Source organism: Oreochromis niloticus, linkage group LG17, assembly GCF_001858045.2.
Source record: "Oreochromis niloticus isolate F11D_XX linkage group LG17, O_niloticus_UMD_NMBU, whole genome shotgun sequence".
Taxonomy (NCBI): domain Eukaryota; kingdom Metazoa; phylum Chordata; class Actinopteri; order Cichliformes; family Cichlidae; genus Oreochromis; species Oreochromis niloticus.
The window spans coordinates 25,730,377-25,756,460 of NC_031981.2; the positions used below are offsets into that span (position 1 = coordinate 25,730,377).

General features: G+C 39.8%; 2 protein-coding genes across 5 annotated transcripts in view; one reads left to right on the forward strand and one right to left on the reverse strand.

Moving 5' to 3' along the window:
• Nucleotides 1-767: 767 nt before the first annotated feature.
• Nucleotides 768-14,514, reverse strand: cyldl (cylindromatosis (turban tumor syndrome), like). The gene is made up of 15 exons (XM_003454002.5): nt 14,162-14,514; nt 13,412-13,886; nt 12,010-12,267; nt 7,765-7,843; nt 7,485-7,660; nt 7,206-7,368; nt 6,225-6,363; nt 5,443-5,553; nt 5,272-5,363; nt 5,118-5,181; nt 4,879-5,011; nt 4,400-4,508; nt 4,205-4,323; nt 1,805-2,018; nt 768-1,728 (listed from the first exon to the last, which is right to left on the reverse strand). Exons 2-15 carry the CDS (start codon nt 13,850-13,852, stop codon nt 1,544-1,546), a joined length of 2,283 nt encoding a protein of 760 aa, XP_003454050.2. The 5' UTR covers nt 13,853-13,886; nt 14,162-14,514; the 3' UTR covers nt 768-1,543.
• Nucleotides 14,515-16,943: 2,429 nt separating this feature from the next.
• The window catches only part of zc3h3 (zinc finger CCCH-type containing 3), a 70,659-nt gene continuing 61,518 nt past the window's right edge, over nt 16,944-26,084 (forward strand). For 3 of the 4 annotated variants that reach the window (XM_025899485.1, XM_005468269.1, XM_025899486.1), the window contains exons 1-3: nt 16,944-17,045; nt 19,451-20,819; nt 21,591-21,760. In XM_025899485.1, coding sequence (XP_025755270.1) covers nt 17,000-17,045; nt 19,451-20,819; nt 21,591-21,760 — 1,585 coding nt within the window. In that variant the 5' untranslated portion in view covers nt 16,944-16,999. The remainder of the gene's footprint in view (nt 17,046-19,450; nt 20,820-21,590; nt 21,761-26,084) is intronic. The other variant, XM_025899487.1, reaches the window with a different exon arrangement.

Genomic DNA, 26,084 nt, shown 5'->3' on the forward strand with positions numbered 1-26,084 from the left:
CTAACTGTAAGACTCGGAGGTGTTACTTCCCTGCTTGTTCTGCGTTCCACTATTTTTTTTTTTACTAAAAGAAACACTAACAGCACTGAAGTCAGAAAGAAAAGCATGGTTAATGAGAGCACTGAAAGTGAAGGAAACGTGAATAACAGTATGGCTATTTACTGTGTGAAAAGAATAATTTGAAAGGAATAATTTAAAGAGACAACACAAGTTAGCCTTTTGAACATGCTGTGTGATATTAAAAAAATATTGTACATCCTATGAGACTATGTTCAGACTCAAGGTGGGAAAAAAGAAAAAAAAAACTTGTCAAGATTTATGCATGCAAGCTTACCTTTGGGAGAAAGAAACAGAGGTGGAAATGTTTTTAACTTGAGCATAGCAGTTTGTTCTTCCATCAAGGAAGAACACACTTCCCTGCACTCTTGTAAACCAAAACATGACAAGAGAAAATACATGAAGTGGCAACAACTGAAGCTTAAAATGAAGCCAGTGTAAAAGTACCAAAAAGTGAATCTCCTCTAATGGATAGTTGAGGCTGGTTCCAAAAGGAAGTCAATCCTCACAGACTCACATGTTAAAATTCCTGAATAAGGTGTCAGTTGAACAGGCCTAGACACTGGTCAGCAAATGGCTGGAAATCACCGGTCACTTGGGTAAAATGGTTGATGCATCATGGATGATGGTTGGTGGAGGTTGCATATAGTTGTGAAGCTGTACGTGTATCCGCACACTGTATGTCCTACTCTTTTAGTAAAGACAGATGATGACAGGTTTTATTGATTGCATTTATTTTTTTATGACATCTATTTTACTGAATATCAGAAGTAGTAGTAGTAAAAAATAGAAAAAGGTCACAAGTTCAACCAGGACTCCCAAGCAGCTAGTCAAGTACAGTTTTCCACTGTGATATTATTCGAAACATCTTTTCGTCTCTTAGGTTGCTAACAGAAACATTTTTTGTCAAGAATAAAATCATCGTTTCATTTTTAGGTGTGAAATTTAAATACCAGAAGATAAAAAAAAATGTATCTAAATATATAAAGAAATCCAGCCAACATCCAAATCTGATACCAAAATAACAGCAGCATATAACATAAGCTTTTAAAATAGAGAGCTGGTTAGATGGGATTCTTAATGAACCATACTGAATCATCACTACTGTCTACTTTGAAGGGTTTTTCATCAGCAAAACTCATTTACTTTCACTATACAAGCTGTAAATAAAATTACAGGGTAATTACAAACATCAGCAGTAAACTGCAAAACTATTTTTACAGTGCAATATGTAATTTATGTCCAACATATGCTGCAAGCCAGTAATTATTTTCTTCAGATTATCGTGCAAATTACTTAGAAAGCAATGTCAGTTTATCCTCTTCTTCATGCCAAATTAGAAAATTGTTGTTGCTATCATTTTTTTCCAGCACCCAAGCACCACACACATTTAAAATATTTGCATGTTAACAAAACAAAAAACAAAAAACAATGCAGCAAAAAGAAATTACACAAATAGCAAAACGTCCAGTGTGCTCACGTTCCATCAGCGATAGAGGCACATAGTGGTGCTTTGGTACAGGCACATGTAGGCATCACAGAAGAGACGCTTTGCTACACCTTTCATATCTCGAGGCGCCTGATGGGCCAGCTCGGAGGGGGACATTTTCAGGTATTCACCAACCTCGGGGCAGGGATGCACCTCTGGGATGTTGAAGCCATCTGTCTCTCCTGAACGCAATACACACAAGTGAGTCAAAATGCACTCAGAGCTAACTTGTGTATACATATTAAACATCCTGCTTACCTTGTCTGTCTGCCATGCTGTCAAAGAAGATCCAGTCCTCAGTGTTTGGTCCATATTTGACGAAGGAGACATAGTGGCTTGTTTCGATGCAGAGCACAGCGAACAGCTCCATTTTGTCTCTGATCATAGTGTGAGGGTTTTTACGTTCAACATAACCCTTGGGGATTTCCAGAGATTCTGGTTTATGGCTGAGACGCTGAGGATGGGAGTGCACCTGAAAACACATACACACTATTAGACCTGTAAACAGTTACTATTTTATACCTATGTAGCCACTGTTAAATTTCACATTAGTCAGTTTAGTTCATTGTCTATAAATGATCCCTAAACCAAAGGAGATATTTGAGACAGCTCTATAATGTTGTACATAAAGATCCTATAATAGTATAGACACAATCCCTACAATCAATCACCGATGAGCAAGCATTTGGTGGCTTGGTGGCACATGAAAGGAAGAGACCTCCACCAGAACCAGGGTGAATGATGGAAGGAACGAGAAGAGAGAAAAGAAGAGCACAGAGAGACCGCCAACACCAAACAGGACAAAACACAAAATACATCTCCCCAAACAGCTTTAGCCTAGCTAAAGTATGACATTGTTAGCTATCTCTGCATCCAAATGCTCCTTTAGTTCCCAAAAGCAAACAAGCACTGGGGCACCATTAAAAGTTTTTTAAAAAGCCCCAGAGTCTTTCAATTCCAATAAAATACCCAGTGGGACATTTTCCTAGGCTGGAGGATCAGGGGAAAGAGAAGACAGAATAGAGAAACACTGGAGAGATCACTAACAACAACTGGAGAAAAAACACGCATTACAGGTCCCAAAGCACATCAGCCCAGCAAAAATGTAGCATGAGGGCTAAATTGGTCTCAATAAAAATACATGTTGGTTTATTGGCAGAGACAAATAAGAACATTTGGGAAGAAGAAGACGGCGAAAATGGATAAAACATGAACCCAGAAAGACTGTAAAGCCTGAACCTTCAAATATATGCCGAAAAATTCTAAATTTTTGAAAATGGTGCGTTTATTGAAACATCTAACAAATAAAATATATATGTATATATCGTTTTTTATTTATGAGATTTGTATCAAATTTGATTCAAACGGCATGTTTGCAATTTATTGCTTAAAAGTGTATTGTTAGATGTATTTAGGTTTTTCTGGCAAAAAAAATGACACCGATGTTGCAGAAGTCACAAAAACTCATTTACCAAATATCATCCACTTGATGTTACAGATCTAATTGGAAATACAACAAACAAATTCAATAATTAAATTGAAATTGAAAAATATTTTTTCTTAATCAGCTGCTTACGGCCCTCCTTTACCACCATCCAGTTTGCTCTTCCTGAATGGAGTGCTAGCAGGTGCTCCAGAAGAGCTTTCTTGCACATTTTGCAAAGCATTGTGCTTTATTGGAGATTTTGACTTTTTACTAAATCATCATCAGAGCCTCACACTCAGCTCTCACTGTTAGATATGTTTGGGCTTCAGTCGTTGTTGTCATGGTCTTGCTCATGACAACAAGACCATGACGCACAGATAACTGTAAAAAGTCACAGTTATTGTGATGTGACATTTTAATATCATGTAAAAATGTATATATTCAACAACATGACAAGGCACAGCTCTAGTCAGTACATCATCACTTGAGTGGATGACCTGTGCACGTCCTTCATCTGCTATCTGTATGTATAAGAAGAGAGGAGACTTAACACACACTAGCCTACACTAGTTGATGTCTGACAAAAATGAATTTAAATATTTCATAAAATATTCAAATATGCACAGTGTTTCATTTAGAGGCTTGATAGTATGCCACTGAACGGATATAGTGTTTCAGCAGTACTTACTAGAACCAACAGTTAAACAGCAGATGGTGAGCAGGTGATGTAATGCACCAAGAGCAGAGTTAATTAGCTGCTGTCCAATCCAGTGCACAAACTGATTCAGAAAGCAGCCAACCATAGATCTTTATACACAGACAAGCGAAACAACGCCATGTGTTGCAAAGCCAGATAAATACACAATAATATACACAATAATTATACAGTAATAATAAAAAAAAATCAAAACATGTAGCTAACAAATATCTCTCAAACCAACTGCGATTTTGGTCTAAAATTTGATGACCTATATTAAGTCAAAATTCTCAATTCTAGTGCATATTCAACACTGACAGACCACTTGTTTGCAGTACAGATCAGCCTTGATTGTGATTTTATTTGTTTCCTCTCTATATCTGAGTCCTACCTCCTAATAGCAGCTAAATCAGATGAAACTGTGGTGAGGTGGGATGTTTCACATGGAGAAATGACGTCAATACATTCCCTCTACAGTGACAAATTAAGCCAAAGACAAACAAAATGACTCAGGTGTTGAAACAATGGGACAAACCTGTTCTGAACAGTTCCTGCAGAAGACTTTGAATCCTGTCGGGCTGAAAAGTGGATCTTTAAAACAGTCGATGCACTCAATCTGTGCCAGGGTTCCACACACCATGCACTGCTGGGGACCTGAAAAATACACCGTGTGTTGTATTCACTGTGTTAAATTACTCCAGTCCCTGTGGGTTTGTATGCCTAATCAGACCTTCAGAGAGGAGGTCAGTGACATCCAGCTCCAGAGAGGGAATGATTTTGTCAAACATCTTGAATTTCTTCCCAAAGCGAGGCATCTGGAGGATGAGGCAGGACGGCACCTGGAGTGATGGCACGATGAAATAAGATGAAAGACCACACAGACTGAATACACTCAAGTGATCAGATTCCAGGTGGTCTGCTCAGAAAGCTTTCCCACAGAGCCATCTACTGGAGAACCAACCATTACCAGTCTGTCTATTACATGTCTGTGAGAAAACAGCTAAATCATTTTTGGATTAATGTGTGAAAAAACATTAATCCAAAACAAAACAAAAAAACAGTTTCCACTTTTTCTGTAACTGAAATATTTATATACAGGGTTGTCCCTCTATTTTGATAAATATTGTTATATTTTTAATTGTTAAGTGAAAAAAGAGTGAAAGTGGAACTTTAATTTCAAGTGTATGCCTAACAATGAAGTGCTCTCACCTCTGCCAGCTTAAGACCTGCACTGTGGAAGGAATGTTCTAGTAGCTGCTGCACTGTCGGCAGAACTAGTCTGTGGTTCTGGTCCAGGAAAATCTGATAGCAGTAACTCTCCTGCACTTTACCCGCAGCTGATCTAAAATGGGAGAAGACACAAGAAGAGTGTGCATTCCAGGTATGAGTCTCAAAATGCATACTATACAGTACAGCAGGAGCCAGTAATTTAGCTATGGTAAGTGTACAGTTTTAGCAGAGGGTCCAGGGCAAGAATGTGGTGCATGATGACACTGAGGAACTCCTCTGGATCTGAAAGACAAAAGTAACATGAATACTTCAAACTCAACCACTTAAGACAAAACAAATGCCTTCCAGAAAAGCTTTCCCAAATAAACAGACCCTTCTCATCTGTGGTGAATGATTGGCTGTAGCCGTGTTTCTGCAGCTGCTGTCGGAGCTTCATGATGTGTTTTCCTTCCACAAAGCCGTTACTGCAAATGGCACACACAGAACTTTAATAACAGCAAAAATAAAATGCAATCCATGTGATGATTTGATCAAAACACAGACCTGCGAAGGGGGTTGACTATGTCATTGAGCAGTGTTCTCTGAATTGGGGCATCTTGAGGTGGTGTTGATTTGAACAACATGGAGTCCAACACGGAAGAGCAGGAAAACAAACTGAAAGCAATGAAAGAAACTAAGTTAACATAAAGAAGTGCACATTCCCTAACATAATGGATTTTTAAAAATATAATAAAAAGTCAGACTAGAATCCTTTCAGTATGCTTTGAAAATGTAGTTAAAGAAACTGCTTTCATACTTAGATTTGCTATGTTAAATGCACAACTGTTACCCACACGTTGAATGTACAGTACACTATTCAATTGCAGTAGCTGGTATACCAACAATATCAGAATCAGAATCAGAAGACTTTATTTATCCCCAAGGGGCAATTAACAAACAACCGAGCAGCATAGGTTGAAGATAAGGACAATAAGAACAGGCAATAAGAGTGAAATAATAAATACACAGAATATACAGTATATACAGTTTTAAAATTACACAGTTTTAAAATTAAAGTGACTGAAGGTGAATAAATAACTGTAAATGACTAAAAGTGAATAAAGTGTCAGTATTGTAAGAACAGTATAGTATAGAATATAGTAGAAATGGAGGCACCATCAGACAATTTCTAACCAGTAGAAGGAGGACAAGGCATCTGCACTGATGATGATGTCAATGCTAGCTAGCTAGTTAGCTAATAGCCATTACAAGTAAAATCGTTTGTTGGGGAAGCTGTGCATTATTTAAAACTGTTAAACCACAGGATAATAATTTATTATCCTGACCTGAAGAGGGCAGCATCCATGTAGCAAGAGTTACAGTGTCCTTGAATCCCCTTCATTCGTCCAGTCAGAAGCTGCTCAACCTGCTCTGTGCTCATAGGCGGAACAGTCTGCAACTCAGCTGTACTGTGGTCTGTTTGATCTAAAAAAAAAAAAACATAAACACCAAATATGCGGTTATGTATATAAACAGATAACAGATATAATAGATGTCCAAATGGTTGTTGTAAAGTGTGTGCTACGCTCAGCTGTTGGACAAACTTGCAACTGGAGGACAGCATTTGATGATGCTGCTAAAAATGCTTCAAAAATACAAATAGTAAATGTTACTGATACTTTATAAAAAAAAAGACAAGTATAGAGAAAGACAAAATAGAAATGCATGTTTCAAGTAAGAAAAAGGAAACAAAGCTTAATTTTTGCAAACTAATTCTCCCTGCCAGAAAAGTACAAACTCGACCAAAATATAATTCGTTTTGTTTTGGGGTTTGTTTGTTTTTTCAGTTTTCAGTATAAAATAATCCCTTGTGAACAAGGGGTCACTCACGGCCAGTCGGATGTAAACTACATTGAAGAAAGCACCGGGGTACTAATTACATCTACAGGAGCTCAGCTGTGGAGCTCCTGGCACAGTTTTTGTGCTGATGTTAATGCCAGAAGAACTTTGAAACAACAGAGCCACTTCATTGCTGTGGTTCCTAAACACATGCACTTTGCAACAATAACACCTGTAGTTGATCATGGAACATCTAAGAGAGGAAGAAGTTCACAAACTTGCTGGAGTGGTGGCATCCTATTACAGTGCTACACTCAAGTTCAGTGAGTGCTTTAGACCAACAAATTATTTCACAAATGTTTGGAAAAGCAGACTGCGTGGCTCGGTGCTCAAGTTTTATATACCTGTGGCCTCTTGAATTCAAAGATTAAGAGGTGTGGCCTAATACATTTTTCCATAGAGTGTAGGTTTGTCCATCCTGTACTAACCAGTGTCCTCAGGCTGCATTTTCTCATTGTGATTGGATGATGTGCTCTGAAAGCGTGAGTCAGGCCGGCATGAGCTCAGCTTCACAAACAGGGCTCTCTTCATAGGACAATTGAAATAACGCTGACCTTTAAAAGTACCATCACTCACTCCTTTGTTGTCGTCCTGCAGATCAGAATACAGACTGATTATAGCAATGTCTGAAATTTAACCCAACATTAGACGCAAACTAAAACATAAATACGCAAAACAATTTTAAATGATGATGAGTAAAGACTTACCAGTTCCAAGCCAACCATAGTTTCGCTTCGATCAGGCAGCTTGCCTATCCAGCGAATAATTCCATATGTGTTGCCTTCACCCAGAGTCACTTCTACCATAGAGTTCAAACTCAGACCCATATAGAGATAATCTGTATCAGCCTCTGGGGGTGTGTCGACATCCATGCTCTCTCCCTCTGCAATGAAAAATGTGTTTGGCTGAGGCATGATGCAAATGTAAAAAACAAACAAACAAACAAAAAAAAAAGGCTACTCTTCTTCGTGTAAAAAGACCTCAAACCTGCAGGCAGCTCTCCTTTGACAACCGCTTCTAATGGAACTCTAACTTCACCCCCTGTCTTCCCAGATTCATCTTTGTCCTGAAAACACCAACAAACAAAGGAAATATTACTCTCCTATACTCCACTACTTCTGCTGAAGAAAGCCTCAAATTTTATTACAGATTCTTAAGAAAGTTTGGTTGTAACTGTAAACTCAAAGATAAGCAGGAGCACATAAATGATAGAATATCATCGGACAGGATAATTATCAGTGCACTCAGTGGCGGTCCTAGCCTGTTTGGTGCCCTGGGCGAACACCGGGGGAGGGTGTGTTCTCCTGTGTGTCATTACACACTGGTAATGACACACAGGAGGAAGCACAGCTGATCCTAATTTACAAGACGACAGGAAGACACAAGCTAACACAGTGATAACAGACACAGACCTTCAAAGTAAAACAGGAGATTCACAAACTCAGGAACACGAACAAAGCACCAGGGGAACGACACAGGAAATGAACCTAGAACTGGAAACCCTAAGAATGAAACCTACATACTAATAAAGATAATCATGAAGAAATTAAACATCAAATCAGCTAATAATAATAAACATAATGCCAAACACAAAACGCTGGGTCAATAACCCAGCACCATGACAGCAATAGTTACACCCTTTTTACACACGCTCTTTTCTACTCTGGAACATTCTTGTCAATTTTCTTGATATTTATTTATAATCACCTCTGTTAATTCTTGATATTTATAATTGAGTGATCTGTATATATTAGTGCTATTCCCTAAATGTGCAAAATCTGTAACATAATGTATTATTTGGAGTTTAGTCTGTTGCTGTTACTATTTTTAGAAATTCTTCTTGGACCAAATGTAACCCACATAATTTCCACAGGGATTAATAAAGTATTCTTAATATGATTCTGATTGTTTCAGGATGACCTGCCATTATCCAATGACACATCTGCTTACCTGGATCTTTCGCTCGTTTCTCCTCCTATTCTTTTCTCTTTTTTCTAAACTGAGCACATGATGGTTTTGAACTTTTCTTGTCCATCTTCCACTGGTTTTAATTTTGCACTCCATTATGAACACAAATCCCCCAACCCGAGGATCACCACAACATTACCTAACAGACCTACACCTTAGTTCACAGATTCACTTTGTCTAGGGTGTATTTCTGGGATTTCGCACAACCCAGGATTCATATCAGGAATACATAATGGGCTTGGATTTACAACATTATGAATGAAATCTGCTCTATTTGGAAGCAGCATGTCTCCCTCCCCTGTCGACAGGTTGTGTGTGAGACTTTAAATCATCAAACTGTAAATTATAAATTTTAAATTGTTATTGATCCCTTTACCCCTGGTCCTAAAGTGTATATTTATTTTCTTACTCTTCTTATATTTATTGTTTGTTTACTGGCACTGCTGTAACTGAAGCCTCATCGTCTCGTCTCTCTATATACTGGACTGTATGTAGCGGAGATGACAAAAAAGTTTACTTTGACTTCAGCAGCGAGCAGTCTGGGGTTCATGTTTGTTGGTTTCTTTTTATTTTGTTTTATTTTGCGAGTTGGTTATTAGATGCTGCTCCAGCCAGCCAGAGAATCCCCGCCGCCCCGCCCTCTCCTCCCTGTGCCGCAAGCAGCAGGCGCACCTCGCAAACGGAGGGCGCCCTTACTCCCAGCAAATGGGTGGCAGAAAACCGATCGGTGCCTATGCCATCTCCAAAATGTACTGGCTGATGTCGGGGCAGCACGAGTACGAGCAACTTTTTTGGGGGGAGATGCCCGTGATGCCGCCCCCACCACGATGCCACCCTGGGCAACCGCCCATGTCGCCCCTATCAAAAACCGCTACTGAGTGCACTGCTATTTTCAATTGGATTCAGATCCAGACTTTTACAGGACCATTCCGGGACCTGTGTTTTCTTGGTGGCATGATTTAGATTACTTACTCCAGTGAGTTCTGAATCCCCATCTCCTATCAAACATTAAGCTATTATGAAGCTATTACAAAGCTATGAAAATGTTAGCATTAGCATTTAATAAACACTAGTCAGTCTGACTTAAGACTGTGGTCTTTGTATCTGTGTTCTGCCACATGGATGTGTTTTGTAGAATGAATATCCTAAATTTGATTTTTTATTATTAATCATTATAAAAAATAAGGCATTCTTTTATAAAAGTAATTTTCACACACAGAGCAGCTGTCAGTCTTGTGACCTGCACAGAATGTGAAGCTGGGTTTCAGCCAGTTAGACCCAGTTTACAGTGGGATCTGTAAACAAAACAAAATCCACCAATCCAGTAGTACATCATACTGTATGGCACAGCTGAAGCAGTAAAGTCATACAGGGAGTGCAGAATTATTAGGCAAATGAGTATTTTGTCCACATCATCCTCTTCATGCATGTTGTCTTACTCCAAGCTGTATAGGCTCAAAAGCCTACAACCAATTAAGCATATTAGGTGATGTGCATCTCTGTAATGAGAAGGGGTGCGGTCTAATGACATCAACACCCTATATCAGGTGTGCATAATTATTAGGCAACTTCCTTTCCTTTGGCCAAATGGGTCAAAAGAAGGACTTGACAGGCTCAGAAAAGTCAAAAATAGTGAGATATCTTGCAGAGGGATGCAGCAGTCTTAAAATTGCAAAGCTTCTGAAGCGTGATCATCGAACAATCAAGCGTTTCATTCAAAATAGTCAACAGGGTCGCAAGAAGCGTGTGGAAAAACCAAGGCGCAAAATAACTGCCCATGAACTGAGAAAAGTCAAGCGTGCAGCTGCCAAGATGCCACTTGCCACCAGTTTGGCCATATTTCAGAGCTGCAGCATCACTGGAGTGCCCAAAAGCACAAGGTGTGCAATACTCAGAGACATGGCCAAGGTAAGAAAGGCTGAAAGACGACCACCACTGAACAAGACACACAAGCTGAAACGTCAAGACTGGGCCAAGAAATATCTCAAGACTGATTTTTCTAAGGTTTTATGGACTGATGAAATGAGAGTGAGTCTTGATGGGCCAGATGGATGGGCCCGTGGCTGGATTGGTAAAGGGCAGAGAGCTCCAGTCCGACTCAGACGCCAGCAAGGTGGAGGTGGAGTACTGGTTTGGGCTGGTATCATCAAAGATGAGCTTGTGGGGCCTTTTCGGGTTGAGGATGGAGTCAAGCTCAACTCCCAGTCCTACTGCCAGTTTCTGGAAGACACCTTCTTCAAGCAGTGGTACAGGAAGAAGTCTGCATCCTTCAAGAAAAACATGATTTTCATGCAGGACAATGCTCCATCACACGTGTCCAAGTACTCCACAGCGTGGCTGGCAAGAAAGGGTATAAAAGAAGAAAAACTAATGACATGGCCTCCTTGTGCACCTGATCTGAACCCCATTGAGAACCTGTGGTCCATCATCAAATGTGAGATTTACAAGGAGGGAAAACAGTACACCTCTCTGAACAGTGTCTGGGAGGCTGTGGTTGCTGCTGCACGCAATGTTGATGGTGAACAGATCAAAACACTGACAGAATCCATGGATGGCAGGCTTTTGAGTGTCCTTGCAAAGAAAGGTGCCTATATTGGTCGCTGATTTGTTTTTGTTTTGTTTTTGAATGTCAGAAATGTATATTTGTGAATGTGGAGATGTTATATTGGTTTCACTGGTAAAAATAAATAATTGAAATGGGTATATATTTGTTTTTTGTTAAGTTGCCTAATAATTATGCACAGTAATAGTCACCTGCGCACACAGATATCCCCCTAAAATAGCTAAAACTAAAAACAAACTAAAAACTACTTCCAAAAACATTCAGCTTTGATATTAATGTGTTTTTTGGGTTCATTGAGAACATGGTTGTTGTTCAATAATAAAATTATTCCTCAAAAATACAACTTGCCTAATAATTCTGCACTCCCTGTATACATGTAGCTCATGCTGGTTTATGTTCAGACACACAGCTGCTGATGCAAGGACAGAGAGGTAAATGCTTTAGCTCCTCTAAATTGTCAATAGAAATGTAATTAAGTGATTTATTTTACTTGAAGAAATGATGATGCAGTAAAGCTCGGGTGTGTTTCACAACGAAGAGTCTGCTTACAATTTAAATAGGTAATAATTTATTCCCTATTATTTGTTATTATTTCTTAGAAAACATATAAAAATCATATTTTGTAGAATAAGCTTTGTAGATTTATGGCACAAAATTACATTTGATATGATTTTGGAATTAAAAAATGGAATATTACTTACTGTGGAGATCTGAACAAAACATCGTCCACCTATTTCCAGTAAATCCAGCACCATTCCATGGCGACATTTATCATCGATGAAGTAAGTGACTCTGTCTCCCAACTCTAGCCTTTCTGACTGAAAGGATGGCTCTTGGACAGAGGGTAATAAGGAGCTGACTCTATTGAATGGGGCAAAAATGCCACAGTTTTTGTCACACGTGAAATATCTTACATTCCTATAGGTCCCATCACAGTGGCCCTTTCCTCGGTCTGGCCCCTGGAGAAAAAGAAGCAGAGCACATTAAAACTGATGTCACACAAGACCTCAGTTAAATTTCTCCACCAGTTGTTCTGCTTTGCAAACTGCAATCGTGCTGTGCAGTTGTGGAGTTGAATTGCTCCACTAGGCTTCAGCTTGTGAGGTTTTTACATTTATACAATTTCAATTAGTGTACTGTTTTACAAGACAAAGAAATGCATGCTTTTTAACTTTAACTTTTGATTGCTTTGATTGCTTGTGTTGTCTCCATACACCACTCCACAATGACAAAGCAAGTCAAAATACTCCCCCCAAAAATTGAGGGTATTTTGATGATTTATTAAAAAATAAATGGTTGAAGTATCATCTTTAGAGACTTTTTTTTTTACAATACAGACATTTTTATGGTTCATACTGGCTCTGTCAGTTGTTCTTGATATGTTTCCACAACTTAAATTTGTCTGTGAGACAGGATTGTATCTGAAAATCTCTGTGTCAATTTAAGTGCCCAAAAAGATGCTACAAAGATTGTAGTGTAGCTCTGCTTGACCAGCCAAGCTAAACCGGGACATCAATAATGTAATAGCTCATCCAGCTCATGATCTATCACAATTCAGGTTATTGCCCATGAGATGACAATCATTACCTTGACCCATAGTACGTTTGAGTTAACACCCATTAGGTGCTCAGGATCTTGATGCACATTGCCAAGAAAACTTCTCAAGATCCAATCGAGGTTCTTAGAAAATAATGTTTTTTTAAATGACTGTGCAGCCATACTTTCTGAACAACTGGGCTGAGCTTGAAAGAAAAATTACAAGGGAGAGTTAAGGAAGATGTGCCAAGCTTGTAAGATTATTCTCAAAAAGACTCACTGCTTTCAAACGAACTTTAATCCAGTCCTGAGCAATGGGTCTGAATTTATGGATCTGGTAATGATTCAGTCTTTTTTATTTATGTTTAGAAATGTTCAAATCACTTCAAAAAAATGCTCTTGCCATTTAATTGTGGAATTAGTATTGTGTGTATCTTAACAAACCCAGTTCAAAACACTACCACTGTGCTTTGTTTGGAGGCAGAAATCTCAAACCAAAATGAAACCTAAAATATGTGTATGTCTTGTGGATATGCCAGAAGGAGTAAGAAAAAAACCCCATCAAACCTGTAGTTCAATTCCAAAAAAGGATCCTGGTATGGGACAAGAAATAGATGCACTTGTTATTGGTCCAGTGTATTGAATGACGCCTCTGAACTTCTTTCCAGCTTCCTCCACAGTCACTTCAGTACCTATAACAAGTTGCATTGCTGCTTGCAGATCATGTCGCTCTCTGAAACACCTCAGCCTCTCAGCATCATCAGGCAGTGCCTGCAGCAGCTCAACTTCCTCTACACACAGCTGCTCCATGTCGTTGGTCTCCAAGTCATACTCCCTTCCAGAGTGGTGTTTCATTAACCTCATTCGCAGCTTTAATGGAGGAGAAGATTTCTTCATTTCTGAAATGAACTTATTTTCAGGCATGAAAAAAATACTTCCAGCTTTTGGAAAAGCGATCCATTCGTCCTTTTTTGTTAAGATGAAGTACACATTATCTGTTGATGCCATGTTGCCGAGCCCAGGAGATGTAAAGGGGTACCTACTGTACAGAGACACACAGAAAACACACACAGCACACATGTGTTGTTCAGACAGATGTGAACACAAAACAAAAAAAACAATATACCTATTATCAATTTTGACACCAGCACTCAAGCTAGCTGGCTAACGAGCTACAATGTCAACTGTACAAATAAGCAGAGTTCAAACTGAAAACAGAGCCAACATTGTTTATAATTCTAAACCTTCAGACCGTCTGCATCAGTCTCTCCAGCGAGTATTTATTTAAAAAGAAACCTGCGTGTTAGTTAGCTTTACCTTCAATTCAATTCTTTAGAGGTTGCTTTCTGTCTTCTCTCTTTTTGTTTTACGTCCAATCAGCTGCCTTAACTTTCACTTCCTCTTTCATTTCATTTCGCAGCAGCGTCACTGGTACTTTGTTCATGACAGTTCATAGAAACATTTTTGGACCAGACGAACAAACTTTTGGCCCAAAACTAATTCTCTGAAGGAAATTCTAAACTTTCTAAAGCGCAAATACAGAGATGCTTCCGAAATGACGGTAATGTTTTCAAATCGGTTATCAGCCAGCTGCGCATCAACGATAGCGGTGTTATGAATTGAAGCCCTCAGCACAGTCTTACAGACAGCTAATGGCTTTGTCAGTTGAATCTGAAAATCCAGCCTCTTCTTCTTCTTCTTGTAAGAATTATTGGCGGTTGGCAGACAACTGCATGGTGCATTACCGCCACCACTGGTATGGAGTGTGGACAGGAATCACGCTCAAAAAACAAAACAAACAAACAAAAAAAAACTTCATATCCTTCCAAACAATCTTCCTTCTCTCGAAAACTGAAACAAAGCCTGATAACTTTCATTCCCCTTCTCCTTGTGTAACAATGCAACAAGATCTAATTTCATATTAATGTTACTGAGACTTTGGACCAGTTGTCTTCTCTCTACCGTATACTTCCAACACTGCAAAATAACATGCTCCAAAGTTTCCTCCTCTCCACAATAATCACATTTCCCCGAATTATGTTTCCTTATCAAGAATAGTGTAGAATTCAATCCCGTATGTCCAAATCTCATTCTTGACACCACCACCTCCTCTCGCCTACTCCTTCCTGTGGCTCTCCTTACTCCCACCCCCCTTTGAATTTTATATAACCACCTTCCCCTCCTTTCTTCTTCCCACTGTTTCTGTCATCTACCCCTCATTTCTAGCTTAATAATACTCTTTACTTCCGCCTGACCAAAATTCACCGCCAGATCAACTATCCTATGATTAGTGGCTTCCTTTGCTAACCTATCCGCTGCTTCATTCCCCCTTACCCCATAGTGAGCTGGGACCCATATACACTACTGACAGACCCATCATATGAATCCTGAAAAGAGTTTGCTGAACCTCTATTAAAATATCTGACCTACCTTTCGAATGACCGTTCTGTAGACTGACCAAGGCTGCTCTTGAATCTGAACAAATAATTGCTTTCAGTGGCCTCAAATCTTCCACCCACTGTACTGCTAATAGAATTGCTATCATTTCTCCTGTAAATACAGACAATCCATCGTTAATCCTCCTCCCAGTTTCTACCATAAAGTCCGGAATTACTACTGCTACCCCCACTTGACTAGCTGGATTCTTTGAAGCATCCGTAAATACTTGCACATACCCACAATACTGTTCAATGTAACCCCGAACTGAATTTGAGTCTAGACCGCCTGCCCTATCCTTACTCTTCCGTTGCAATAAAGCAAAATCTACAGCTGCTTCAGGAAGTATCCATGGAGGGATTGCAGGCCTTGGCACTCACTGACATATGTCTAACTGATCCAATTTAAGTTCTCTAGCTCTTCCCCCCACCACCCATCCAAAGCTCTTTAACTCCCTCCTGCCCTTCTCCCAGCAAGGTCTAAGTACTTCTAGTGTAGGGTGTTCCTCCCCTGACCCTGTAAGTTTGCCCAATATGTCAATCTAAGCTGTTCCCTCCTCAACCCTAGTGGCATTTCCCCCATCTCCATCTGCAAGGCTACAGTAGGAGTTGGCTTAAATGGCCCTGTACAAAGTCTCAACACCTGATACCGAATCAAATCTAACTTCCCAAGAGAAGTGTCTGCTGCCAAATTATATGCCACACAACCATAACTAAAGTTGACCTCACCAAGCCAGTGTATATAGCCCTCAAGGATTGCCTATCCGCTCCCCACTCCTTCCCAACCAAACACCTCAAAATATTCAAAACTTTTTTACACTTACCCACCAATTCCTGAACGTGTGCACCCCAAGTTAACCTCTCATCAAACCACAAACCCAGAAACTTAAACTTCCTCACTCTTTCTAATTCTACGCCATATAGCTTCAGCTTAATTTCCTCACTAAACCTTTTCTTTGTAAAAAAACATTGTCTTAGTCTTATCAACTGAAATCCAGCCTCAAGAATGCTGACTGCCTATTAGTACATGAAAATTCAAGCTTGTTTTTGTTATACATGCGTGCATATCAGATTAACATTCGGGGCAATTAATTATCTTGTGGTGTGTGATCTGCCTTTGGAGCTTCATTTTATTGTTGTGGTTTTTGTAGCTGAAAGTCGGTTCATAGTTTGTTCAGTCATTGTGTTTGTTCTCACTGTGATTTCCATACAAGAATCAATTCAGAAAAGCGATCTCTTAGTTGTATTGTATTTTAAAAAATACATTACAATTAACGTGCAGAAAGTAGTTTCTGGAAAACAGGCAGCTGGTTCTTCTGGCTCAAAGCACGCATCATGCATTGCTTTAACCAGGTTACTGTTTCCAGAAAAGTCATTTAGACCTATGGTTATTAGCCTTTCACTGCTACACATACATGCAAAGAGAAACCACAGCCTTGATAAAACTGAAGACATTTATCTTTGTTTATTGTGTTTTAGTAACATTTTAAGTCTCCAATAAAATTAACTCTGCTCACCACAGCAGTAAATTAAATAAATAAATAAATAAGAAAATTCTACTGCCACATTCTTACGCCCCATTTTGAGTTAAAAGTCAAGCCTGTAAGTCAATACTGAGGATAAACAGCGTACGGCATTCTTCAGACTGTGATTGGTCAACATGAAATACGTCATTCTTAAGGGCGTCGCCATTTAATGACGAAAGGTTGTAGTCGTAAACATGGAGGAGAGAGAAGCACTTAAGAGACAAATTGAACTTTTACAAAGTAAGTCTCTTCCGGTAAATGTTGACAATTGTAGTTGTTACAGGCGGGTTAACAAAGGTTGTTATGCACTTTAAATTCACAGCTGCTTGAAGCTTGTCGGTCGTACGATTTTTGTTGAAGGTTAACAGTTAGCGTTGTGCCACCTCTACGCAGTAACATACTTTTAAACGGTATTCACGTGTCTTAACAGAGCCGTTAGCGTTTGAAGAATGCTTCCTGTTTGCCTTTGGAAACAAGTAAATGGCTGTTTATGTCGGTGTCAGCTCCCTGTAACAGCATAAGGCTTCAGTCCTGTCCCCCGCACTAGTGATGACAGCACAGCGCAATAACGAACCTGGTTTTAATTACTTAACTTTAAGGCATAGTCGTACATTAATTTACATAAAGTATTAAAATAGTTATTAAGCATTTGCTAGATAGCATATGGATAGAGCGGAAAACATGTGTATAATCCTCCAGAAAAGCATAAAAAACTCACTGCTACAGATTTTTCAAGTCTCTTACTCGAAGGAAGGAATCAGAGTTATTTGAAAGATGTTCTTTCCTTCCTGACACTGGTCAGTCTTTCCTATAGGGATCTGTAGAGTAAACTCAGGGAGTAAAGGATGGAGTATTATGAGCCTGTTCCATTGTCAGTATGCTCTGATGCTGATTTACACTGTCATAGGGTTCCACTGTTATATTACAATTAACTGGGGAAGTAAACGGTCACCAGGACCTAAAAACTGCATGTTTCCAGTCATCAGTCATATTTAGCTTAAATGAGTAAAAAGTGTTATGATATTTCCTTAAATTACGTTTTGAAAAAACCCTAACCCCCCTATTTCTCAGAATATTAACCCGCCTCTCACACATAATTTTTTTTCTTCAGTGTCACTAATATGTGATTGTTCTAAACACTAATAAAGTGAGGAAATGTTTTTTAAAGGTATAAAAGCAAATAAAAAATACTTTCTCCTTATCAGTGCCTGTGTCTCTCTAACCAGTCAGAGAGCTCCTTACATTACACAGCGTTGCTTACTTACATTGCCTTTTCACCAGAGACCAAAAGAGTTGTGGAAATGGTAACTGAAGAAGCTAATCAAGTAGTTAATGTTAAGCAGCTAATAAGTTAAGCAGCTAATAAGAAATGGAAATAAATTGAGGAGCAGAGTCACCATTTAAATGTCAGAAAAAACACATTTGTATTCCTAATTTGCTTTTTTTAATCCATTTACTTTATTTGAAAGTCATTTTTTATATTTGTTTTGAATTCAAAAATGTTTTTAATGAGATTTTTATAGAGAATTATTTTTTTCCATTTAAAGTGTTTATCAATGGATTGATAATTAATTCAGAAATACTAATTTATAATTCCTCCTTCTATTTTATTCTATTAAATTAACAATAACATAAACTTTATTAATGTCTAATTACATAATAGAAGTTCAAGTTTTTTCTTTAATTTGCTAATTCATATTTGATTGTACAATTAATTATTAAATCACAAAATGCTTTGTTTTGATGTCTGTGACAGTTGTGGTGCTCCATAGCTGCTGCTGTGTTGGTGGATTATCAGTATCTGCCGTTATTGATCCAGTTGATTGGTATTGGCCTGATTAAGTGTGTCAGTTGTCGATATTTAGCTGTTGTCTCATGTCAGTTTTCAACTGACCAAATAATCAAAACTAACAACTTTGAAAAACATTTAAAACAGGTTATTTATTTATTTAATTGTTTGTTTCTTTTTTCACCTGATAGAAAAAGATGAAGGAATAAATATACCTTACAAAATACATTAATGTAAAAACATACAGGTATTGGGTGTCAAGTTCTTCTTTTAAACTTTAATACTGATAACAGCCCAGTATTTCACAATTTGTGGCGTTCTACATATTCTAAGAGTGACCTTCATAGTACACATAGTCATTAAAATGACGATAGCGGGGAGGTTTTTCCTTTAATCTTTTATCTCTCTCCATCTCATAACCATAAGATAACTATAACAACCATCGTCACTTCTTTTTTTCTTTTCTTTTTGATTTAGTTTGAAAAAGAACAAGTAATACATTATATCAGGTTAAATTAAGTGTACCTGAGTTCCAACAGGTTCTTACAAAGTTGGCAAACATTTAACAATGAAATCAAGAATATTAAGGCCATAAAATGTGTTTTATTTTTCAGAGATTTTCTTTAGGTGTTACATTTTCAGATGTTGGCCACTGTAGGGCTAAGCAGCCTGATGGAAGCCCTATACAGTAAATGGTGAAAACTACAAATCAAATTCAAATTAAATTCTTAAAAACATAACTTAGAATTGAGAAATGGGGCATACATTGTGTTGTACAGCTAATTTTAAGGATTATTTGTTTGCATGTTTTTGTTGGACTTTTTAAAAATACTTTTGCCTGTTTTAAAATTTCCAGATCTCATCAACAAACATAAAAGTACCCATGGCGATACACCATTTACAGGAACTGAGCAGAGCCACACACAATCTTCAGTGCCAGCCAGGGGCCGAGGTCAAAGTGCATCTATGATCTACCCTCCCAGCTCCAGAGGAAGACTCTATGCTCCTCAGAGCTGTGGAAGTTGGAGGAAAACGTACTCTCTGAGAAACAAGAACCCTGAGTCCTCTGCTGGACATCCCTCAGCTTCTGCCTCCTCCGCTGTCCATCACTCTCACAGCGTGTCACTCCCCAGCCTCAGCATGGGAAGCAGGACTGCCACTTTAGAATCAGGGACATCTCAGCTGAAGAAAAAGGAACATATAAGCAGCATAAAGGAGAGAAGAGATGTAGCAACAGAAAGAAAAAACAGTGATGCTCTTGGAAAAATGGGGTCAGCAGCAGAGTTTAGGCAGAGGGTTGACAGCAGGAACACAGGCCTGCAGGGAAAGAAAATTGGTGTTTCTTTTGAAGTGGCCTCTTCAGCCACAGCCAGTGCCTCAGCCATTCAGCAGAGCAGCTCCCAAGTAAAGATCGGACCTTCCCATAAAAGCAGAACCAGTACGGACACTCAACAGATTGTTGCTAATACATCTCAGGTAACTCTCACAGCTGGTCTCTCTACTGCATCACAACAACCTTCCTCTAACTCATCTTTACGAAGCAGCAAAGCCCAGGTCAATACTTCATATTCAAATAAATCAAAGTTCACTTGGGTAAAGGGTCAGAGCGCTGTAGGAGCAGCGCTCAAACCACTGAGCTCTGTTTCCACACCATCAGCAGTTGTTGCCCCAACATCTGTCTTGAAATCTGGAGTTACCATTGAAAGCCCCCCTTCATTTATAGTTGCTAAGAGAACCCCTGCTAAGAAGGTACCTCGAAAGCTTAGCCAGCCCACTGGAGCTGCGAAGACCTCAAAGTACTGCTGGGTGTCCTCTGCAGGAGCCCAAGCTAAGACATCTCGTAAGCCTCCATCTCCCAAACCCTTGACTCTCACTCAGAGAAGTCTGGACAAAGGAGAGGGCACAAGGAAACTTAAATCAGGCTCTTCTCCTTCTGTAAAATTGAAAAAAGGTATTGCAGCGTCCTCTGCTGGCACCTCACAGAGTAGCCGCTATCGCTGGAAAGCAGGGGGCCAGAGTACATCTTTGGCAGGGACAGCAGGAGCAACAGCAAACCGCCGTAGATCTGCTTTCCACTGGACAGCTGAGAAAAGTAACAAAGGATTGAAAGGAGGGATTTCTGTGCCCCTAAGTTTACCTCAGCGCACCTCCATGTTGTCATCCTCCTCACCTGGAGGGTTCAAGCTCCGCAGCAGGATGAAGATTATTAGAAGGTCTACTAGCAGGTGAATAATGCACATGACATGATGGCTCTTGTTAAGGCTTTTTACTGCCCTACCCCCTAATATATACTGCATCCTTGTCAGAAGGGATCAGCCAAGTATTCAGTGTGTCCTTGCTCATGTTTGGAGGATGTTTACACCGATAAGGTGAAAATGATTTACCTGATACTAACCTCTGGGTTCTGTTTGAGAAGGAGGGTTTAGTGAAAGCTCTGGATTTGTTAAGTCCAACATGAGGTTTCTGTTCTAGACAGAGCATTAATTTAAACTCTGGTTCAGTTATTGCGGTAACTGACATTGATCTTATTAAGAAGCAGATTCATGGTTACTCGGATATCTTTAGAAAGCTTCGCTTACCTTAACACTGGCCCATCCTACTTGAAGGTGGGTATCAGATGTAGATGCAGAAAGACCTCACTTTATGCCTCGGGAGTTGCAGGGCATAAAACTCTTATTGATTTTGTGCTGTTAGAAGTGACCGTGGTGATGTGCCCCAGTAAGAGGTGGTGCTGTGGTAAACTTGGTGTTACTGTAGTAATCACTGTTTAAATATATGAATCTAGATCTGCAAGGTATATTCCACTGATGATTTTCCTGTTCCCAGTAAATGGGCACATGCTTTTCTCTGAGTGAACATACTCAGAGTTGATACAAGGAACTTTGAACAGCTTTTTTTGGAACTAAAAACTCAGTTTCCCATCTCAGAGTTACATTTAATAGTTTTTTACTCCTTCTGACTGTGCTGTGTGTCTGCCTGCTGCATTGTGACCACAGTGGCAGTGGATCAGAGAAAGTGAGCCCACCAGCTGTGAAGCACTCTCCCCAGGGCAGAATCTATACTTCGGCCAGGACTCCCACAGGAGTTAGGAGGACACCCACCAGGGAACTCGTGTCGTTTGGTAGACACAAGTTGAGGCGGCTTTCCCCTGTCTCATCAAAGACAAGTAAGAAGCACACACTACAGACCAAAGTAGACAGTTGTTATTTTGCTCTGCTGTAGAGTTTGCTATGACTAATTGCTCTAATGATGTGTCAACCATACATGGACGTTTACGCAGAAAATCCTATAGTTGTGGGTGATAAATCTTCTTTTAAACACTTGCATGTCCTGATCCGTTATTTGGTTGAGAGCAGTAATATTCTACAGCCATTTGGTGGTGCTGTAACAACTCTAAGCTGCAAAGTCACCAGCTGCATATCAAGCAAGCATACCTGTTTTGCTTCCTAGAATTCTTTATTATGCTTATGTTTTGTGTGGACTTTGGTCATGGTTAGGCATATGCTTAGTTTTAGAAAAACATGGAAAAATAGGGAAAGATGTAATTTATATGAAGATATAATAAAAGGATAGAGTACAAATAGAAATGCATTATGTACTGCCGTCTACCACACAAAGAAAAACAAACATAGAGGACCTCGAACAAAAAAATTTGAAAATGTTGATTTATATATGTGCAATATCTGTGCAATCTTCCTGTGGGGTGTGTGAATGTGAGAGAGAGAGAAAGAGAGTGTTAAGTGTGAATGTGTATGTGTCTTGGCCACAAAATGTACTTAAAAATGAGGGTGGGAAGCCACAATAACGACTCCCAGGAGTCAGAGGCAGGCAGAGATGGATCCTGGAGAACTGGGCTATTTGCCCCCTCGAGAGTGCTGAAGACCTAAGACCACACATCCCAGCCAGAGAAGGAGGGTGGCCCTAGATGGGGTGCCCACGGCCAAGGGGTGGGAGTCCCAGAGGACAAGAGGCGATGGGCAGTCGACCCCGCTAGAATTCTCACACAGGACACGGCAGACCTCCCCTCGGACAGGGAAGAGGTCCAAGCCACCCCAGACCAACAAGAACATCCATTCAGGCATCCTGGAACCAACTAGTACTCTCATCCCAGGAAGGGGGAGCTGATCCCCTCTATGACCATGTCCTACAAGGCCAAGGATCAGCAAGCCCCAGACCCAGGCCCAGCCATCCACGCATCCACCCTTCCACCCATTAATGATACACAGAGATACAAAATCAACATTATGATCAACATAGAAGTGCCAAAAACTGCAGACAGTCCCCAGACATCCATGCTTGAAGGACAGCATGTGAGGTGAAATTAGCATGTTTACACCCTGCTGCTGCTGCAAAAAGAAAAAGATAGGAAAAAAAGTTTGTGGTCTCTACAGCTAATTTGCCCTTCTGTTATATAGAGGGTGACTTATTTATTTATTTTTCTTACAACTCACCTCTTCGTGACTCTACAATGTAGTAGTGCCTGAGCCAGGAAGGGTGTCGGGTTCAAAAATCTGCTAAATCAAATATGCAGAGACACTTGGTGTAGTGACCCCCTGTGAAGCAGGGAGGAGCATTTTGTTAAGGCTCTATGTTGATTGACTGATTAATCAGCCAGGGCTTGATAGCAGTAATAGCAGCGGTAATTTGCAGAGGTGGAGGCAGGCAGCACCACTGATTGGCTGATTAATCAGTCAATCAAGATAGGTGTCTGTGCATCGCACCAGTGCACTTTATGACTTAGGTCGTCCCCTTGGCAATCCATGTTCCTGTCTAAACTTTGTCACTGCTGTCTACGAAAACACAACAACATGGTGGTGGCTACATCTATAAATTGTATATATTATGTGGCATTTATTGTTATTAGCCAGTCTTTCCATGGTTCATTTTGAGAACCTGTCAGTAGCTAACCACAGAGCAGGTGCTCCAGAGGTTCTAACAGTAGGAGGAAAACATCAGTTTATCATGTTTGCATCGATCATATGTAGGATAATAGAAAAAAATGGGCAAAACCAAGCTTCTTTCTGCTTGCTGTTTTAGTTTTTGTTTAGCGTGCTGTATTCTTCTAATTGATCCAGTGTAAACACAATGCATACTCTACCAGCCAGTGTCTGCTTTGTAATTTAGAACTGGCACAAAGCTGCTAGTTAATTGAAGCCATGTCCAGCAGAGGGCAGCAGTTTCCATCCATGTCATCCTTGTAGGGGCTTTGTGTTGCAAGCTGTCACAGGGAGGTGTACAGGCAGACTATAAGAGGAGGGGGGTGGGTTAATTGATTGCCCAATTCAGCGGTGATGGTGAACAAGTGCCGATAGCGGGTAATTTGCAGAGGTGGAGGCAGGCAGCACCACTGCTATCAAGCCCTGGCACCACTCTCCTTCCAGTAGATAAAAAGGAGCTAATGCATAATTATCCTTTTGCAAATTGGATTGTTTTAACGAACTGTAGAATATAGGCCTAACCTGATGGAAAGCAATCATTGTTTTTACAGCCCCAACCCCGCTCTCCCTCCATTCCCCCCTTCCTGCTTCCACTTGCCCCTCGAACCCTCCGGTCATTTTGTGTGTACCCTACACGGCTCATGGCCATCTTAGTGTAATCTCCCATACTCAATGGAGTCAGAAGACATTAGAAAAACCATCACTATTAACATTAGGCTTTATTCGTCCCCATGGCTCTGCATCTTAAACTCTGTTCCTCTTTTTCTGATGCTTTAACACAACTTTATGCTCTCATTCCCACATCTCCTAAATCATTTCGTCTTTTCCTTATCTTCATCTTTTCCCTCAGTTTTTTTATGTCATGTAACACAACAACAGGAACACATGCATCTCTAATTAAAGATGGACATTTAGAATTGGAGACAGAGGAAAGGTGGAATGTGGATAGTGTGGAAGAAGATGGAGTGAGGAATGCTGCTCTTAGCCGTCTGTGCTTCTGATAAGAGCTGCTAATAAAGCGCAAATTGAATTACTAATGATGGGAAGCACATTCCCTATAGATGAGCCTGTTTAAAACCGACCTCATGACCACTCACACATGCATGATAATACACTCACAATGTTTCTTAATTTCCTCCTCGGCGTGGTAGTTTCAGCTTCCTGTCCACGTTCAGGGGACCGTGTTTTCTGAGGTGCTTGGTTATCTGAGGTTTAATTTAAAGAGGGCATAAACCTAAGTAAGCAGTTAGGACTGTAATGAATTGAGAGGTGTGTGTGTGTGTGCTTGCATGCAGCCAGAGACAGCCATGTAGCCCAGATAATCTAATAAAGCAGATAAATGTCAGGAGCGGACAGAACACAGAGAGGAAGAGTGCTGAGGCGTGCGTCTTCAGGCCCCATGTGACAGGCTTCTGGAGCGCTTTAGGTCTCTATCTCACTCCAGTTTCTTCCCTCCCTCACCATCTCTCATCCAGTCTTGCTCAGTCGTTTCCCTCGTTTTGGCTGTCTTCACTGCTCTTTTAAAATACCATGTGATTTTTTTTTCTTTTTTTAAATCCCAGCGCAGTGCATCATTTTTGCAGACTACAGGCATTTTAGGTCTGAACTGTCCAATAAAGCCTTGAGTAAATGAAACTTTTGAACTTAAATTTTCCAAAAATAAAATGAAGCTTATAGATCAACAATTTGGCATAGAAACTATTTTTGACATAATATTTGTACTTATACTTTTTTAAAACAAAAAACAAAATGACTGTGACCTCCCAGTCCATACACAATTCACTTCAAGCAAACACATAAAGAAATCTTCATAAATACAAAATGTTCAATGGTATTTGTCCTTGTGGAAGGTTTGAACGGAGGTTTGCCTGATCTAGTGTGATCTCACTTTTTTTTTTTGTTGTTCCAAAACGGGCCATTAACTTTTGGGCAGGTTCATTAATGTTCATTTTAGTTGTTCACCCTGTTACAAACTAAGTAGAAACTGCTTCAGTTCTAATGAGAAAATAAACAATATTCTATATCACTGTGAGCGCTTCCCAAAATGTTGCAATCTGCCACATCCAGTGAAATTGTGTGCTTCTAACCTCTGTGCATATAGTGACACAAATGTTTTTGTTGTATGTAGTAATTACATGCTTTTGTGTACAGAGCGGGTTTTGCTGCTTTCTTATTAAAATGCTCAACTATTTTCCTGAAGCATTCCCTACTCACTGTATTTATTGGACACGTTGGCCAAACAGAATGTGATTGTGTTAATGATTTTGTGTTTCTTTGTGAGTGGATGGATATACAGCCATGCTGTCCAGCCTCGATCTCATGGATGACTAAGCTGGATTTTTTTGATGATTCACATTACACTGTTCTTCTTAGCCTTCATGGTTTTCCTGCATTTGCAAGTGGTTGAACAAGTTAGTTGTTGTTTCATGATACAGACAGAATTCCACAGTTCTCTTAACATATGATTTCTTCTTGGTTTGTGCCACTTGGACTAAATCTTAAGTATTTCCAGACCCATGCTGTCAGATTGTTGACCTGTTTGTGTGTTGTAAT

Excerpts from the sequence above, each read along its gene's own strand:
- cyldl (XM_003454002.5), bottom strand. The coding sequence starts at position 13,852 with ATGGCATCAACAGATAATGTGTACTTCATCTTAACAAAAAAGGACGAA. Across the intron at positions 5,554-6,224 it reads ATGGATGCTGCCCTCTTCAG|TTTGTTTTCCTGCTCTTCCG; the intron begins GTCAGGATAATA and ends CATTGCTTTCAG. Across the intron at positions 5,182-5,271 it reads ATTCACCACAGATGAGAAGG|ATCCAGAGGAGTTCCTCAGT; the intron begins GTCTGTTTATTT and ends TTTGTCTTTCAG.